This window comes from Otolemur garnettii, unplaced genomic scaffold (assembly GCF_000181295.1).
Source record: "Otolemur garnettii isolate 467f Iridium unplaced genomic scaffold, OtoGar3 scaffold00002, whole genome shotgun sequence".
NCBI lineage: Eukaryota > Metazoa > Chordata > Mammalia > Primates > Galagidae > Otolemur > Otolemur garnettii.
This window is the reverse complement of record NW_003852397.1, coordinates 30,428,355-30,446,780: the sequence shown is the minus strand read 5'-3', so window position 1 is coordinate 30,446,780 and position 18,426 is coordinate 30,428,355. Positions and strand designations below refer to the sequence as shown.

General features: G+C 33.7%; 1 protein-coding gene across 1 annotated transcript in view; it reads left to right on the top strand.

Annotated features, from left to right (window-relative positions):
• The window catches only part of DNAJC13 (DnaJ heat shock protein family (Hsp40) member C13), a 129,383-nt gene that overhangs the window by 48,131 nt on the left and 62,826 nt on the right, over positions 1 to 18,426 (top strand). The window contains exons 14-25 of the mRNA XM_003781698.2: positions 22 to 129; positions 790 to 945; positions 1,645 to 1,701; positions 3,896 to 4,017; positions 6,228 to 6,303; positions 6,555 to 6,650; positions 7,963 to 8,106; positions 11,478 to 11,560; positions 13,159 to 13,312; positions 16,170 to 16,273; positions 16,360 to 16,519; positions 17,821 to 17,883. Of these exons, the coding sequence (XP_003781746.1) occupies positions 22 to 129; positions 790 to 945; positions 1,645 to 1,701; positions 3,896 to 4,017; positions 6,228 to 6,303; positions 6,555 to 6,650; positions 7,963 to 8,106; positions 11,478 to 11,560; positions 13,159 to 13,312; positions 16,170 to 16,273; positions 16,360 to 16,519; positions 17,821 to 17,883 (1,323 nt within the window). The remainder of the gene's footprint in view (positions 1 to 21; positions 130 to 789; positions 946 to 1,644; positions 1,702 to 3,895; positions 4,018 to 6,227; positions 6,304 to 6,554; positions 6,651 to 7,962; positions 8,107 to 11,477; positions 11,561 to 13,158; positions 13,313 to 16,169; positions 16,274 to 16,359; positions 16,520 to 17,820; positions 17,884 to 18,426) is intronic.

The window sequence follows — 18,426 nt, the reverse complement described above, 5'->3', positions numbered from 1 at the left end:
ATCACTGTTTTTAATCAATAGCCCATGCATGATGACTATGACTTAAGACAAGAACAGCTAAACAAAGCTTCTCTTCTCTCTTCAAAGAAGTTTCTGGAAAACTTACTGGAGAAATTTAATTCCCATGTGGTAAGCTATAATTAAACTTGTCTTCATGGATATTTTAGAAGTGCACATGGACAAAAAAAATTTTTTTTGTTGCATTCCCCAACTTTGGTCATTATTGATCATAGTTCAGCTTGGTCACTTCTTTTAGGACCATATCCATTCATCTGGAAAGGCTGCCCTGCAAAGCCTTATGATTTTCCCCATAATATTACAGATTTTTATTTTTTCTTTCTTTAAAAATGTCATTATAACATAAACTACTCTAAAAAATTCAGCCAAATCTGTTCTTCAGTCACTGGTAACAGTTTTGGAGATGGGCATTCCATAGCATCTAGAAGGAATATGGGCAATATCAGAGTTTTATAAATATTATCAAAGATTGCCTTTTACACAATAAACATTACCTTTAGTTGAACACATCTGAGAAGTATTGATAATAATTCTCTTGAAATTTGACTGAATTTTCATTATATTCCTGTTGTGGTATGATGGACAGTGGATTCACTATGTTAGCAAAGGAAATACTGTACCTTAAGAGTTATCAAACTTTGAACCTTATGTTGAGAAAGTAAGGTCAATATGTTTGATGTGTAGAGTAACAGAGAAGAAGATATTCTTGGTGTGTATCAGCTGAAGCCCCCTGTGTCTAAGTCTTTAAGGCAATTTATTGCTTTGTTTCAGGATCATGGGACTGGTGCCCTAGTTATTAGTTCACTCTTGGACTTCCTTACTTTTGCGCTCTGTGCTCCATACAGTGAGACAACTGAAGGGCAGCAGTTTGATATGCTCCTAGAGATGGTAGCATCCAATGGAAGAACTCTCTTTAAACTCTTTCAGGTGAGAGCTTATATTTTTCTTATCAGATAACTAATTGAAGGGAACTTCTTTGGGAGTCAGTTTTAAGTAGCATGTGCATGCTTCTATAGTAATGTTGACAAGTAAATATGGCTTAGTCCATTGTCAAATAAGGACCTTTTAGCCTACAGATTTCTTGGTGTTTCATGTAGAGCTCTGTTGATGGCTATTGACTACTTTTTTGACTCTTGCCAATCTTCTATCTTAGAAGTAGTGAAAAACCCATTTTTTCTATAGTAGGCCCCGAATTCTCTTTCTTCACTAATTCCCAAATAAGGTGAGCTTTAGCAGAGATATTTATAAATACTGGAAAACATTAGTTATTTTATACAGTACTGTATACGTGTATGTATATATACTTATATTTTTATTTTTGTATTACTGTTTGATATGTATCAAACAAATATATGTATTCAAATAACTATATAGTATTGCAAGTATTAGCTATTTCCCACTAATGTAAACTCTTTAGGTATCTGTATCTATAAAGCTATATTGTAAGAAAATCTAAAATATTTAGCTATTCTGTGATTTGACTTTGAGATACCTATATCTCTTACTGAGTTTATGGCTTATACTTTGCATAAAAACTGTATCTTCTTTAAGAATAATAGCTAAATGTGTTAAACTAAAATTCCTTTTTACTTAGTGGTACTTTTTTCTTTTCTCTCCATTTTGAAGCATCCTTCCATGGCAATTGTAAAGGGAGCTGGATTGGTTATGAAGGCAATAATAGAGGTGAGAGAGTAATTCTGAAATTTTGTATGTACTTGAATGTCACTTGGCTATTTTAAGTAAAGCTGACAAAATTGCCTTTTACTCTTTTCTGTGAACTATGTGATTCCTGGGTAAGAAAAGTAGTTTTAAATCGTTATTCAGAAATTAGTTTTAAATGAGTTGAAAAAATAATCCATAATAGTAAGAGTTTGAAATTCTTGAGTAAGTGGGGTTATAGAGCAAATAAATCTTTCTGTTTCTGCATTATTTGTTTTATTTTCATTTTCTTTCTCTTTTGCTCTTTGGGGGATGGCGATGTTGGTGGTATTGAAATATTGAGGTTACATAGAAATTATTAGTGGAGTTAATACCTAGCAAAGTGATATTAAATAAGAATGGCAACAAAAAGTTCCTCCTCCTGAAGTACATTTGTAATTAAGCTCTAGTGATCAGGACGTGATATTGTCGAAGATAATGCTTCTTCAAGATAATTGCTCTATGTCCTGTTTTTTAAAAGATAAGGTCGATTGTGCATGTGAATGTCAGCTGTGTACTGCACCATTTACAGTGACAGCAGTCTAAATGACTCTTTAATTCTTGTATTCTTTGGTTGTCATACTTGCAATTTGGATAAAATGTAAGAGTGTTCCTTTTGCCAAAAAAAAATCAGCTATTATGGCACATAAATATGGCATACATCTAAATAACAAGCATAGAATTAGTATGCCCTTAAGAAATTTTTTAAAAATGCACCATACAGGCATTGAACTCTTTGGAACATCAAAGTTCATTTGCATATTTTGTGTGTATATACAGACACAGGCTAATTTCCCCTCTCTAGCTAATGTATTCTACGCTTGATTTTAGCTTCCAAAGTACCACATCTTTTACTTTTATAGAGCTTGGGGTGGCCAAGGACAGGTAGGACTGTGAGGCCAAATAGAAGTGTACTTCTGACTTTGATCCACTAATACATTGGCATTCATATAATACACGGTATACCATTCATACATTACATGTAGATATAATTATTCTGAGCCAAGCATAATCAGAATGCTGACTTTAGGCTTCAGGGATAAACCACATATGTCAGATTTATAGCTTTTGCCTAGAACAAATATCTGTCGAAAGATTTTATGAAACTCTGACACATACCTTGAATTTTTTCTTCTGTTTGTAAAAGCAGTATGATCTTGAACAAAAATTGTAAGGTATAGAAAAAACATAAGGAACAAATAAAAATAAATTATCTCTATTTTTGCCACCTAGAGATAATTTCAATTTCCTCTCAGGTGGTATACTGTTCATAATGTTATATGTAATATACTATGTATATATTTGTATACATCATATTCATTTGATATAATTATACTAGACACCTGTACTTTTTTCTCTAACATTGTTGGCATTTTTGCTTTTGACAGGTAGTTTTAAGTGACACACTGCTTATTTCATTTATAGTTCTATGGATTACGTATGAATGGTAGTTCTCTTTACCTTACATCACATTATCCTTTAAAAAAACAAGGAGTTGTGTTCACCATGAAAATGAATATATGGTTAATAAAAGCAGGTTAGGTTTTATAGTTGCCGTTAGTAGGAATTACTGATTTCCCTGAGTCACTACTCCCCTTTGTTGGCTAGTGTTTGTTTACCAAGGGAATGAATCTAATTTTAGTATTAAGTAAAATATAAATCACAAGGTAAATTAATCTGGTCACATTTAAATCTTTTTCCAAAGGCAGGTGATATCTTAAAAATTGCCTGTACTTCTACTTACTTATATTATTTTTGGTTAATTGGAAGTTACGTTTTAAATTTTCATTATATACTGAATAACTTATTTAAAGATGTAAAATTACAGCTCGGCACCTATGGCTCAAGCGGCTAAGGCGTCAGCCACATACACCTGAGCTGGCGGGTTTGAATCCAGCCCAGGCTGGCCAAACAACAATGATGACTACAGCCAAAAAATAGCCGGGTAATGTGGCAGGCACCTGTAGTCCCAGCTACCTGGGAGGCGGAGACAGGAGAATTGCTTGAGCCCAAGAGTTGGAGGTTGCTGTGAGCTGTGAGGCCATAGCACTCTACCCAGGGTAACAACTTGAGGCTCTGTCTTTAAAAAAAAAAAAAAAGATGTAAAATTAGTGTTTCAACGTTTGGGCAACTTGTTCTAGATTGTTGCTTTAGGGATTATCTTACCCTTTTCCCAAAGGAAGGTGACAAAGAAATTGCTACAAAAATGCAGGAGCTTGCTCTAAGTGAAGGTGCCTTACCTCGACACTTGCACACCGCGATGTTTACAATAAGCTCAGATCAAAGAATGCTTACAAACAGGTAGGTTATTTAATTTGCTATAAATTTCTGTTTAGAAAATGGATTCAGTTACAACTAAATAAGTGTTTGTATTATAAAAGTATTCCATTTTCTTTTTATCCACCTAGTTTTGTTTTTTTTTTTTTCTTATAGAAAGATTGTGCCCCAATGATCATTTTCCCTGTCTGTGGACAACTGGGGGAGGAAAGGAATTGTTTGGGCTTTTCCCTACTTTCCTATCATGGGGCTTGAACCCACAGTCATGGGACTAGAACTTGGGGAAAAGTACCTAGAGGCTTATGGAACTAGAACTACATGTCCAGGCCTTTTCTCCTTGTATTTCTTGCGACCCAATGTGAAAATCTTACATGATTGATTTTAAATTATCTTGGTCACTTATGTATTCTAAAAAGAAAACAGAAAACTTTAAAATATTAGTATATCTAGCCAGCCTAAACCAAACTTATCCTGTCTCTTGAGTTAAACTTTTCCCCTTTAGTGGATCTTTTCTTCTAGTCATCATTCAGATATAATGAAACATGCAAAATTATTCATTTACTTCAGGCTATTCCAGGCCTTTTAATCTTTTTTTCTGATGCTATATGTGACCCTTTTGGCTATCCTAAGCATACCATATTATGACTCATTAGTAAAAATAATGAGTATCATAAATACTTCATTGTATTTATTTGTATATATTTCATTGTATATATTTTTTGACTTTTTTAAATAGCATAAGTTGATGACTTAGGTTTACTTTGTTGCAGTACTATAAATCTGCTTTCTTTGTTATCTATGTCCAAATGGTATGTGTCACGGTATGCTGCCTTGCCAGTGCTTTTCTACTGTTTATACTGTTATCAGAAACTGTCTACATTCCTTACTTATAAATGTTAGCCACAAAAGTAGTTTTCTCTATTGCCTACGAGGACAGAAAGATATAATAGGAAGTGTATTTCCCTTAGTACTGTCTCATTAGAAGGCTAGACATCATCTTTCATTAAAGTAGAGACTGTCTAACTCCCTTAAAACCCCCTTATTACATGTTTGCTTCTTGCATTCCTCCTTATTGTACTTAATTAGTTAAATCCCCTATTGTGATCAATTAGGGCATTTATCAGGGAAGAATTATAATTTAGAGAAAATTCCAAAGTGCTAGTAATATTTGAAATTCAGTATTAAAAAACTATTAATGTATAGTAGAAATCCTGCATTTTATTTGCATTGCTTTATCTTTTACAGATTGCTGTTATAAAATGTAGTCTCTTTTAAGTAAAACCTTTGGGAGTCACTAATATGCTACCTATCAAACACCAGTGAAGGAAATTAGAAGTGTAATTACTTTGATAGGTTCCAAATAGGCACTAGAATGTACAGTTTTAATAGTGTTCACTTTCTGGTGACAAAGTACAGTTTAGGCTTTACTATGAAGCTTTGTTCTGGGAATTCATATGTGTAATGTATAAAACATATGTCTGGAGGTGGTTATTTGGTTATTTACCTCATTGGTTTTATGACCATTCTTATAGTAAATGGTAATTGAATCTCTGCAAAAGCACAAAAAGGTCAGTGATGAGTAAATAGGATTCCTACTTATGGGGAGCTTTCAGTTCAGGTGACAGATGTTGTCTTGGGGATTAAAACTGATAAATGACTAAATCATAGATTCAATATGGATCTTAGGTTTTCACTCCAAACTAAAATTTGCTTTTAACTTTTAAGTGGGATGAGTAGGATAATTTGTTCTAAATGGTTTAGATCTTTGTCTAAATTCCAAAACTAAAAATATTTTCTTCTATCTCTGAACTTGCCTAAAGGTTATATTAGAGCATAGTTGTTGATTTTTCCTTGTGCTCAGAATTCCAGAGAATGGTATAGTCGTATATCAGGACTTAACCAAATAAACTGTCTGATCAAGTCTAATTTAAAAAAAAAATTTGTTTTTTAATGGGGGCAAGAACCTACTTCTTCATGTTTGGAATCATCAAAAACTAGTATATTTACCAAGAAAGTATTTTAATTTGGAGAAAATTCCAAAATGTTATCAGTATTTGAATTAGTGTCTCAGACACTTTTCTACATGAAAATATTAATTTTTAATTATATTTAGATCAGAATGATTTTTTACTATAGCCATATTTCTTATAATTATGATATTTTGTTCTTAAAAATTCCTTTCTATTCTAGCTGAGATAAAGCAGCAAACCTTTTTCAACGTCTGCTTTTTTCAGACAGCTAAGTAGACATTTAGTGGGACTCTGGACAGCTGATAATACAACTGCTACAAACTTGTTGAAACGCATTTTGGTAAGTCATTTGAGACATGGAAAGATTTGTGTACTGTCCAATAAAATTTCATTAAGTCACCTATACTATTAAAGGGGTTTGTTTGTTTTTAATTGAAAAGGTATGTAGTATTTATGAAAGGAGTTAGCATATTGTATTTTTAATATCTAAATCACAGGGTTTATTTGGTTTTTAAAGTTAACTTTTATTTTGTGCAGTTATTTTGAAAATGGATTTTGTTTTGTTTTGTTTTTTTAATTTGTTGTATTTAGCCACCAGGCTTGCTGGCATACTTGGACAGTTCAGATCCAGTTCCTGAGAAGGATGCCGATCGGATGCATGTTAGAGATAATGTCAAAATAGCAATGGTAAATATGATTTTAAGTGTCTTTTCAGTATTAAGAGTACTATTATACATACTTTTTATTTTTATTTTTTTTTTGAGACAGAGCCTCAAGCTGTCTCCCTGGGTAGAGTGCTATGGCTTCACTGCTCACAGCAACCTCCAACTCCTGGGCTCAAGCAAGTCTCCTGCCTCAGCCTCCCAAGTAGCTGGGACCACAGGCGCCCGCCACAACGCCCTGCTGTTTTTTGTTGCAGCCATTATTGTTGTTTGGCAGGTCCAGGCTGGATTCGAACCCGCCACCTTACGTGTATGTGGCTGGTGCCTTAGCTGCGTGAGCCACAGGCACCGAGCCTGTTATACATACTTATACTCTTCTCTGAATCATACTAAAAATTTAAGAAGCAAAGAATTCACTGCATTGAGTAGTAATATGTAATGTACATAAAGTTTACCTGTTTTAAGTAAGCAATTCAATAATTTTTAGTGTATTTACAGAGTTGTGCAACTGTTACCACAATCTAGTTTTGGAAATGAGATAGTTGGGGTTTTTTTTTTTTTTTTTTGAGACCGAGTCTCACTGTGTTGCTCAGGCTAGAGTGCCATGGCATCAACCTAGCTACAGAGACTTCAGACTCTTAGGTTCAAGCAATCCTCCTGCCTGCCTCAGCCTCCTTAGTAGCTGTGACTATAGGTGTCTACCACAATGCTGGGCTAATTTTGTCTATTTTTGGTAGAGACTTGGTCTTACTCTTGCTCAGGCTGGTCTTGAACTCCTGAGCTCAAGCAGTCCTCCTCCTGCTTTGAGCTCCCCAGAGTACTAGGATTACAGGCAGGAGCTACCACACGTGGCTTGAATGGGGTCATTTTAATGTATGTGTTGTTTCTCTAACTCTATTGGCACATTCCGAAATGTATTTTAAAAAAAAAAAATTCAAGTATGTAATGCAGTATTTTGCATACAGTATGAGATTGATAATATTATTGGTGAAAGGGGCCAACAGTGAAAAAAGTTACTTAGGAAGGCCTTTTTTCCTTATAAGATCTATGAAAATTACTTAAATATTTATCATGATATACTATTATTATAATTTCTTATATGTATTCTTTTTCTGTCCTTACTCCTCTTCCTCTTTATGTACCCCTCTTCTGCTTACATCTTGCTACCCCTCAAGGAATGATCTTGAATCCTAAGTAGAAAAGCTTCACTGAACCTCACATCAGTATTTTCAGAACCTCACATCCAGTATTTATCATGTAAAATAGATAATATGACTCAGCATTTCATAGTTTTAAAATCAATTTGCAAACAGGTATGTAATGGTATTATTTTATAGGATCAGTATGGAAAATTTAATAAAGTTCCAGAGTGGCAAAGACTAGCTGGAAAAGCTGCTAAAGAAGTAGAAAAATTTGCCAAAGAAAAAGTGGATCTTGTGTTGATGCACTGGAGGGATAGGATGGGCATTGCTCAAAAAGAGGTAAAAATAAAATCTATTTCCAAACTTCTACCACTTCTGTTTGTCTTAGGTCTACTTTTGTTGCTCCTGTTCCCAGAAATGGTATTCAGATGTTTCTCATCAAAATCTGTACCTTAAAAATGAATGTCACCTAATTCTAATTCATGTTGTTATATGTGTTTTTCTTAATTCATAGTTTAATGAATTAATGATTAGGTTGTTATTTAGGTAGTTAATATAGAATTCTCTTAATTTTTCTTCCATTAATTCCAGTTTTTATACTTTTTAATTCATATGTGTTTCCTTCTTCTATTAACTTTGCTTTGTACCTGTAAAAATAAAGGTGCTCTTCTTATTTAGCTTTTATTTAGCATTTTTATTTGTAACTAGCCAGACAAGTGTTTGGGAGATTCACATTTTTAAATTAAATTTATTTGCATATGCTTACAATTTGCTGTATTAGTTTCTCAAATCAAAGTTAGATATAAAATAGGTTTTTTTTTCCTTTTTGTTTGTTTGTTTTTGAGTAAATTTATTTCAGGTTAATGTGAGGGTACAACCAACCAGGACCAGGTCAAAATATTTGATTTTGTTAGGTAGAGTACCTCTTGTGGTTATGTCCCACACACAAAAGGTGTGTCAACCCTCCCCCACCCCCGTGCCCATTCAGCAAGAGCACTCCAACCCCCTTGCCCTCCCCTCCCTCATTATGCCAGTGTAAAATAGTTCTAATCTCATTCTTCAGGATGTAGCATCTAATTCAGTAATGCACATTCTTCTGCTTATAATGGATTGTGTAGTGGTTAACAATAAAATAATGTCTTCTGTAGAAGGCAACTTGTTTTTATCAATTAGACTTATAATCTTTCCTTTTAACCATCTCTTTTTTATGGTAGCTATTTCCTTATTTAAGGAAAGTAATTTTAATATATTTATAAAACAAATGGGTTTCTTATGGATTACCAGAATGTATAAACATAATAGAACAAATATTGCAGTCTTGTGTATCTAATGAAATTGAGACCAGTCTTCATAACTTGAGCATAACAGGTTAATGCTAATTTGTACAAGTGATATATTCAATGTTAAGGATCATGAGGCAGGCTTTCATGTGAGTAGGCTAATATAGAAAATACTGAACTTTGAATTGGTTAACCTTCATTTGAGCCTGATCCCATCACTTATTAACCCATGTTATGGGTTTTTTTCAGAACCTTACTTTCTTCTTTAATCAAATAATACCTCCCTTCTCTTATTGGGTTGCTTTGATGTACAAGCGAGATAATATAAAAGCACTATCATACATGTCTCATAATGATAATATTGCTATAACATTTGAATAGTTGAAAAATCTACAAATATGAATTGTTTTCAGTTATTAAAAATTACAAGCTCCTGGCTTCAGGTAGTTAAATCCATTTCTAAAATTGCAGTAGTTTCAAGGTGTTGAGTATAATTATTGTACTGCAAATACGTTTTTGGTATCAGATTCTATATGTAACATTTAGCTAATATAACTGTAAACACAAAGCTATTTCATCTAGAAATATGGATAATTGCTGTTTAAAGATAGTAGTTCAGAAGGAAAAGAATGTGTTCTTAAAATCAAAAATGTTTTACTCATTGGTTGGTATCATTTACATTGAGTATTGTTAATTTGTATCATCATTTGCTCAAAACTTTAATATGCTGGTCATGAAGATCTTTTGTTAACCTGAACTGATCATCTTTCCTGCTTGGGTACTGTTTTTAACAGTAATTTCTTAATGAGATAGCGAATAATCTTTGTGACAGTTTTATTCATAGAAACACTAACATCAAAACATGGAATGATTTTGTGCTTTAGTTGAAGTCTGAAAACTAACCATTGTAAAGATTAACTGGCAGTCTTGAAATGGGCTGCATTTCTTACATATTCAGAATGTTTGTAGAGTCAGTTCCATTTGAAGCTGATGCTTTGTTGGATTAACAGTAACCTTTGATTAATGTATAAGATTTTTTTTTCTTATTTATGTTGTTTTTCAGTTCAGGGGTTTGTTTAGCTAGTTAGAGCCCTTAGTTTAAGTTTCTAGTTCAGTCAGCATAGTAAGAGCTGGTTGTCCTTTTTCATTCCTCTAGACTCCCAGCCTTTGGTCTTGGAGGGAGGGAATTAAAGAAGGTTTAAGGAAAGGTTTTTCATTAAACAAAATTTTGAATTTTTTATTTTTTATACAGAAACAGCTTTATTTATACAGTATCTTTTTTTTTGGCCAGGGCTGGGTTTGAACCCACTACCTCCGGCATATGGGGCTGGTACCCTACTCCTTTGAGCCACAGGTGCCGCCCCCCCCAAATTTTGAATTGTTTATATACTCTAGTTAAGCCACTTTGCATTAGTTTTCATGATGGTGTGCAGAATTAAAATTTATAGGAAACATTTTCTATATAATCAATAGGTTGTATACTACAAATAGCATTTACTTCTTAAAATTTATTATTCATTTTATTTTTCATTTCTATGACATGCAATCTGTTGTTTTGCTTTATTTATATCATTTGCCACTTCTTAAATGAAATTACAGACTTCCCTAATTTTATCTGTATCACTGTCTACTTTGTTTCTATCACATTGAGGATGGTTTGAATTCTCAAGGGAATATGTCCGCCTAACTGAATCCTTGGTTTAGAAAAGGAGATGGGCCTTTTTCTCTCTTAAAGTGAAGATGATTGTATTGATGGCATCCTCATATAATTTGTATAACAGATAACTAAGCAGATCTAGATTCACTCTTTTTATTTTCCTTAAAATCTTCTTATTTTTTTCCTTTTTACAATTAAATTCAGGACAAAAACAATATGGTGAGTTTAATTGCTGCTGCTACACGTGTGAAATGCATTGAACTGCCTGGCATGTGGAGTCATCGTCAGTATTCTTTATTTAATGAATTCAAGTCTCACTTCACATGTGTCTGAATGTAGATACTTATTCTTCATTAGCTGTTTCAATTTGTACTTGTTCTCTTGACTTTGGTAGCACTTTAATAACCTTCAGTCTTTTGCATTTATTGTTGTCCCATAACTTTTGTATTAACTGCATGTAAATGTTTGAAACAAGTCACTGTTTTTGACTATGATAAATTTAATTAATGATCACTATAAACGTTAATAAAATGTGTTGAAGCAATAACCTCAGGCTATGTGGGAAATATTTGAGCAACACTTCAGAATTATATACTGGAAATTTAAATTGTATGTGTGATAATTTAATGTCCTATCTTCATATTTTGTAGATTTTCTTTCATTAATTTGTTTCTGAAAGAGATGTTTCTTATTGCTTATAAAGTGATAAATCTTCTGACTGAGCCCTTTGGTAGCCCCAGTTTGAGCATCATAAAAATGTTTTTGTATTCCAGAACATAAATCAAAAGCCAGTAGTTCTTCGAAAGAGAAGACAAAGAATAAAAATAGAAGCAAATTGGGATCTCTTCTATTATAGGTAACCAACCTTTAGGCCTCTTTTCCATATTAAATTTGGTATTGCTGTTAGAGGAATCAAGACATTTTGCTTCCTCGGAAGTAGTGCTTTATGCTGTCATATTCAGGAACTTTCACTGTTAACATTGCTGTGATTAGAGATCTTGTATAAAATTAAGACTTCTTATAGAGTGTTAATAGCTGAGGATCTAAAATTACTTTAAAGATTTTATTAAGGCCTAGACATGACTACTTTTAATGACTTTATTATGACTTAAAAATAATTGCATACTTCTTTTAAGCCATGTTGGGAATGGAGTCTTAAAAGGTGAGACTGTGAGAAATGAGTATCCAATTTTCTGACCTCATATGCTTTTCTAGCTTTTCAAATATGGTAACTCTCTTCTTCTCCCTATCCACTAACCCTGCCCTCACCTGTCCCACATAACACAATATTGAAGAACATGGAAACATTATGGGGAACATGCAGAACTACTTTTTTTTTTTTTTTTGAGACAGAGCCTCAAGCTGTCCCCCTGGGTAGAGTGCCATGGTATTACAGCTCACAGCAAACTCCAACTCCTGGGCTCAAGCGAGTCTCCTGCCTCTGCCTCCCAGGTAGCTGGGACCACAGGCACCCGCCACAACGCCCGGCTATTTTTTGGTTGCAGCCGTCATTGTTTGGCGGGTCTGGGCTGGGGATTTGAACCTGCCACCTTAGGTGTACATGGCTGGCGCCTTAGCCGTTTGAGCTATAGGTGCCGAGCCCAGAACTACTTTAAGATAACTCAGTACTCAGTCTGGAAGCTAACATGTTGAGTATACCTTGGCTAATAAAGAAAAATACATTCACATGTATGTTTTGAAAACTTCCTACAGGACTTTAAAGCATATATAGAGAGAGCGAGCTTATCTTTAAGTATATGCCTTGGATTTCTCCCTCAGTAATACCTCAGTTGTGTTGTCCCCCCACTTAGAACTTCCTTGGAACTCTAAAATGAGGCTTTCTAGGAGGATTGCAGATCGAAAGTAAGCGGATGTGAAGTCCAACCATCCCCAGTTTAGACTTGTGCTTATTTGAATTACAATAGTTATTGTAAGAGTACAAGGCAAATGTTTCAAAAATGCTTGATCATAGCTTGGCAGTTCAGCAGTATTCTTTCTTGGGTAATCTAGAAAGTTCTAATATTGCTTTCCTACATACTACATACCCAGAAGTCCAGAGATTCTTATCTCCAACCTGCAAGTTTGATATGTGACAATATAATTTTTTTCTAACTAGGATTTATATTAGCAATAAATACTGAAATTGAAATATCAGGTTTTTTTAATTCACACAAATTTGTAGTTTTATTCATTTTTCCTGACATCATATGATGAAAATTTCTAAACATGTAGAAAAAGTATGTTTTTCAATCAATACCTGTATACCTATCACCAATATTCTACCATTAACATTTTATTTACTTGTATTATTACATACCTTTTACTTATATTTCCTAGAACAAAGTTTATTCCACTGTTTTCTTGCTTATTATAAGATGTAGTTGATATATATGTAGTTCTTTTCTTTTTAATATTTATTGTTTCCTGCCATTTTTTGATTACATATGTATCTAGGTTTGGTCAAGACCATGCCAGATCAAACCTTATTTGGAATTTCAAAACACGAGAAGAACTGAAAGATACTCTTGAATCTGAAATGAGAGCATTTAATATTGATAGAGAGCTTGGTAGTGCTAATGTGATTTCTTGGAACCACCATGAATTTGAGGTAAAAGTTTAATTTTTGCATTATATTAATCTTAATAAAGCATTTACTGTCTTGGGAGTGTTGGGTTTTTTATATTGATACAGAACTTGTGTCTTTACCTTTCTCCTTAATATTAATAGATGAAAATTAGAAAATTTTAATCTTTGCCCAACACAAAAATTAAAAATTAATTTTGAGTAACTCACTTTGTGCCTGAGAATCCTGGAGGAGTTTTTATTTTTTGTTATTGGCCCAGGCTGGGCTTGAACCCCCACTATATGGAGCTGGCGCCCTAATCTTTGAGCCACAGGTGCTGCCCAATCCTAGAGGAGTTTTAATAAATTCAGTCTTACACATTTCACATCATCTGTTCTTTGGGTTCTCCCCTCTCCCCCAGCACCTTTAAATTTTCTTCTCCATTGAAACACATCCTGTTTACCTTGTTCCTAAGCAAGAGAAAACAAGAACAAGAAACATGTTGGTGGTAGATAACTTTATACATGTGTGCATATGTAATTGAAGTATGTTGATAAAACATACCAACATGTAAATAATCTATTATAGTACATGTAAATTTGAACATATGGATGATCCTGCCAGCTTTGATCCTTAACTGCATTTCTAAAACATACTATAGTTTGAATGAACTCATTCCCTTGTTGGTAAGTCAAAAACTTCTTTACTTTGGTTTGGGGAGACACTATATCCTGGATTTTCTCCTTCCTGTCTGTCCACTACATCTCAATCTTCTGCACTCATTTCTTCTCATCTCCTCCACTGCTAAATGTTGCCTGGCCCCAGAGAATAAGTTCTTAGATCTCTTTTCATTTTTATTTATTGCCTCAATGATGTCATCAAGTCTTGTGGCTTTAGATGTTTACTTGCCCATGGCTTCCAGATTTTAATCTCATATTTAGACTTTCTTTCCTTTTATCTCCCATCAGATATCTCATGAGCATCTAGAACTTTTTCTCCAAAATGATGTTTTTATTCTTCCCCTCATAGTATTTCTGATCTTGTTATTTGTTCTTTTCTAGTCCAACCCTTGAAATTATCTTTCTCTTGCTCCTCAAATCCATACTATCAACAAGTCCTATATAATGCACCTTCAAAATTTATACAGAACCCAACCTTGTCACTGTTGTTTTTCTGGGTTTTTTGGCCTGGGCTGGGTTTGAACCCACCACCTCTTGCATATGGGGCTGGTGCCCTACCCTTTTGAGCCACAAGTGCCACCCTCCTTGTCACTGTTGGATTGTAACAATATCACTCTTCCGTCATTGCCTCCCTGTGAACTACCATCAACAAAGCAACAAAATGATCTTGCTAACAGTATAAGCAGATCATAGCATTTCTTTGCTGAAAACCCTTGTACTCCTATGGCTTCCCATCTTACTTCAAGTCTGAGTTCTTGAAATGACTTACAAGATAGGATCTATGAAACCCCCCTCCCCCCACTGCAGATGCCTGGCATTTTCTCTTTTAACTCTCCCTTTCTCACTCTGTTCCAACCATATTGTCTTCCCTGGAAACACCAAATTCATGTTCTTTGTCTTTTTATGTTTTTCCCTCTGCCTAGAATAATCTTTGCCCTGGATAGCCTGAAAACTTTTTCATCTCTTTCAGATCTTTCGAATGTCATCTGAGTGGGCCTTCCCTGCTATCTTGTTTAAAAACACAGTCCCTTTTAGGCACACATATATACTTCCCATATCTCCTTTCCCTGTTTTATTTCACTCCATTGATCTATCTCCCAAATGTCATGTATATTTTACTTTTTTATCTGCTCTGCTTGTATAGGCAAAAATTTTTATGTTCAGTGCTTTATCTCCAGTGCATGGCACACAGCATAAGCTTAATAAATAGAAGTTGAATTAACTGAATGTTCATAACTCAAAGAAGGAAAGTGAGACAGAGACTATGTATATTTGATTTTCTGTAGTGTTTCCAGAAATGAGTTATTTTAGGCTTTCGAAAGAGAATTTTGATAACCTGATTAGAGATTTCTTTTTTATAATTGCTTGTGAATCTTTCTTTGAGACAGACAGCCTAGGTATAGGGTTGTTGTGCTGCCCCAACTCTTGATCTCAGATTTCTCCCTCATGTGTCACCTCTAAAAATTTAGTAGACTGGGGTAATTTCATACACAGTGAAGGAACACTGTACAAAAATGTGAAATGAAGCTGATATGTTGGTTTTAATTCTTAGCTCATCAGCAGGGGTTGAGCTAAGGTAAGACAGAAGACCTGAAGAAGCTTATGTATGTTAGACAAACTTAATGCTATAGAACCTTCTATTCCTTGCTTAGAGTAGAAAGGAATGAAGCAGACTTCATTCTTCCTCCCTCCAAGCCTTCATTGACTGTGTATGCTGTGACAGTTTTTATCAAGAAGTTTTATATTGGCTCGGCGCCTATAGCTCAACCGGCTAAGGCGCCAGCCACATACACCTAAGGTGGCGGGTTCGAATCCCCAGCCCGGACCCGCCAAACAACAATGGCGGCTGCAACCAAAAAATAGCCGGGCGTTGTGGCGGGGGCCTGTGGTCCCAGCTGCTTGGGAGGCGGAGGCAGGAGACTCGCTTGAGCCCAGGAGTTGGAGGTTGCTGTGAGCTGTAATGCCACGGCACTCTGCCCAGGGGGACAGCTTGAGGCTCTGTCTCAGAAGAAAAAAAAAAAAAAAAGAAGTTTTATATTCATAAAATTGGTATGTAATTCCAACTCACTATTTAACTGAAATAGTAAGTCATGTTAATAATGAATTAACAAGTATTTTCAGGTATGATAAGCTCTGAGCAGAAAGAATTAGAAGTAGTTATGTGGAAATTGCTAAAAATTTATTGTAAACTAAAATAATGTAATTTATTTTTTTAAATAAAGGTTAAATATGAGTGCCTCGCAGAGGAAATCAAAATAGGAGACTATTACCTGAGATTACTATTGGAGGAAGATGAAAATGAAGAAAGTGGATCAATTAAGAGATCGTGAGCTACTCTCTGTATCCTGTTATATTTGTTTTCACTATTGATTTCATGGTTATTTTTATTGTGAACTTATTTTTTTAATCTAGGTATGAATTTTTCAATGAGCTCTATCATCGTTTCCTCCTCACCCCAAAAGTAAACATGAAGTGTTTATGTTTACAAGCCCTTGCTATTGTTTATGGCAGATGTCATGAAGAAATAGGACCTTTCACAGATACTAGATATATCATTGGAATGTTAGAAAGGGTAAGATATCATTTAAGGAAACTGCTGTTTGATAGTGTCATGGGTGTCCATGTTAAATTTCAGAACTAAATGTAAATTCTGTTTGATCACATTACTACTGTACTTTTCTGTGTGAGTTTTTCTGTTTACATTATACTTTTTATCTAAGATAAAGAGGAAAATGTCTAATGGGTTAGTATTTGCCCTTGCTCATTTATTTTTTCTTTCAATTTCTACTTGAGCAAATTCAGTGATCTATTTGCCGATCTTTAAATATAAATGTGGATGAGCAGAACAGGTATATGAAAGAAATAGTGACTTCTTGAGTTATATGTACCTTGGTTTTCTGTTTTGGAAAAATCTTAAATGATGCTGACACACTATATTATGAACATGGTAAATATTTTTTTTGGGACTGTAATGATCACTCCCCAAAAAGAAACTTGAGTTAGCACCTTTTTTAAATTTTACAAAGTTTGTTATTTTATGTTAAAGTTTATAAAGTTTAACATTTGAACATGGTGGAGGTGACAAATTAATCATTCATAGTCCAACTCATAAATTAATTTCATTAATCATATAGCTCATTTGAATGCCATGTGCCCAGCTCATGCCCTGTTTATTGTGGTGTATATGCTTTCATCTGTGTTTACATTTATCTTACATTTACTGTTTCAAATTTCAGTCAGCTGCTTTAGAGAGAATTATTTCACCAATTTTTAAAAGCTCTTTATGATTATTATACTTGCCATAATTTATGTTTTTATGGATTAGAAAAGTGATTGTAAATAAGATCATAAAACAGAACTAACATAACAAGAACAAAAATTCTTATTGTTTGCTGTTAAACCAGACAGTGCTATTGAATTTTAATTCAGCATTAAATACCAGTGAACCTGATGTACTTTTTGGCATAACATTTGTATTGGGGGAAGATATATTTTTCCTCATGTTTGTGTTAATTATGATGTGATTTATGTGGAACATCACTTATCAGTTCTTTAGAATTTTTACTTAATTTAAGAGTATCATTTTAGAATAATTCTTTCATTTACTTCCATTTTTATGTCTCCTTAAAACTATGTATTAATCTGTTTAATGACTTTTAAAATATCTACTTTTCTAGGGAAATTAGACAAGTTACGTAAAATTATAGAGGATATGTGATATTGAGGAATTATATAATTGGCGACTCCTGTGATTTTTTTTTTTCCTTAATATTTAAAAGACGACGTTATTTCTTAGGGACTATTAGTTGATTTTATCCAATAATGGTAATATCTTAATTTGTGTTTCTGTTCACTTCTTATTTATGTCAATAGTGCACAGATAAACTTGAACGAGATAGGTTGATCCTCTTCCTTAACAAGTTGATCCTTAATAAGGTACAGTATTCTTGCATAAATATGCTATCATTCCAAGTAATATGAATATGTAAAGATAAACTGTCATAGTTTGAGTGAATTATCCAGAGATCTTTTCTTATCTTCTCCTTTTTAGATAAAAAAAATTCTAATATTGCAAGTACTGAATAAATTAATGATGATAAAATTCCAAATGAAGAATAGTGAAGGATAACTATTTAGAACTTTAGGGATCTTAGGGATTAAATTTTAAATGAAATAAATACTTGATATAAAATGGTAAAGCAATCGAAGAGATAAAATGAGTCACCTTACTGGTTTGTTTTCTTTTAAAATAAAGGTTCTTTTTTTATTTTTTATTTATTTATTTTTATTAAATCATAGCAGCATACATTAATACTATGATGGGGTACAGTGTACTGTTTTGTATACAATTTGAAGTATTTTCATCCGACTGGTTAACATAGCCTTCACGTCTTTTTCTTGGTTACTGTGTTAAGACATTCTTTAGAGAGATTCACATCTACCTTTATAGGATGAACCATAGACATGTTCCTGCCAATC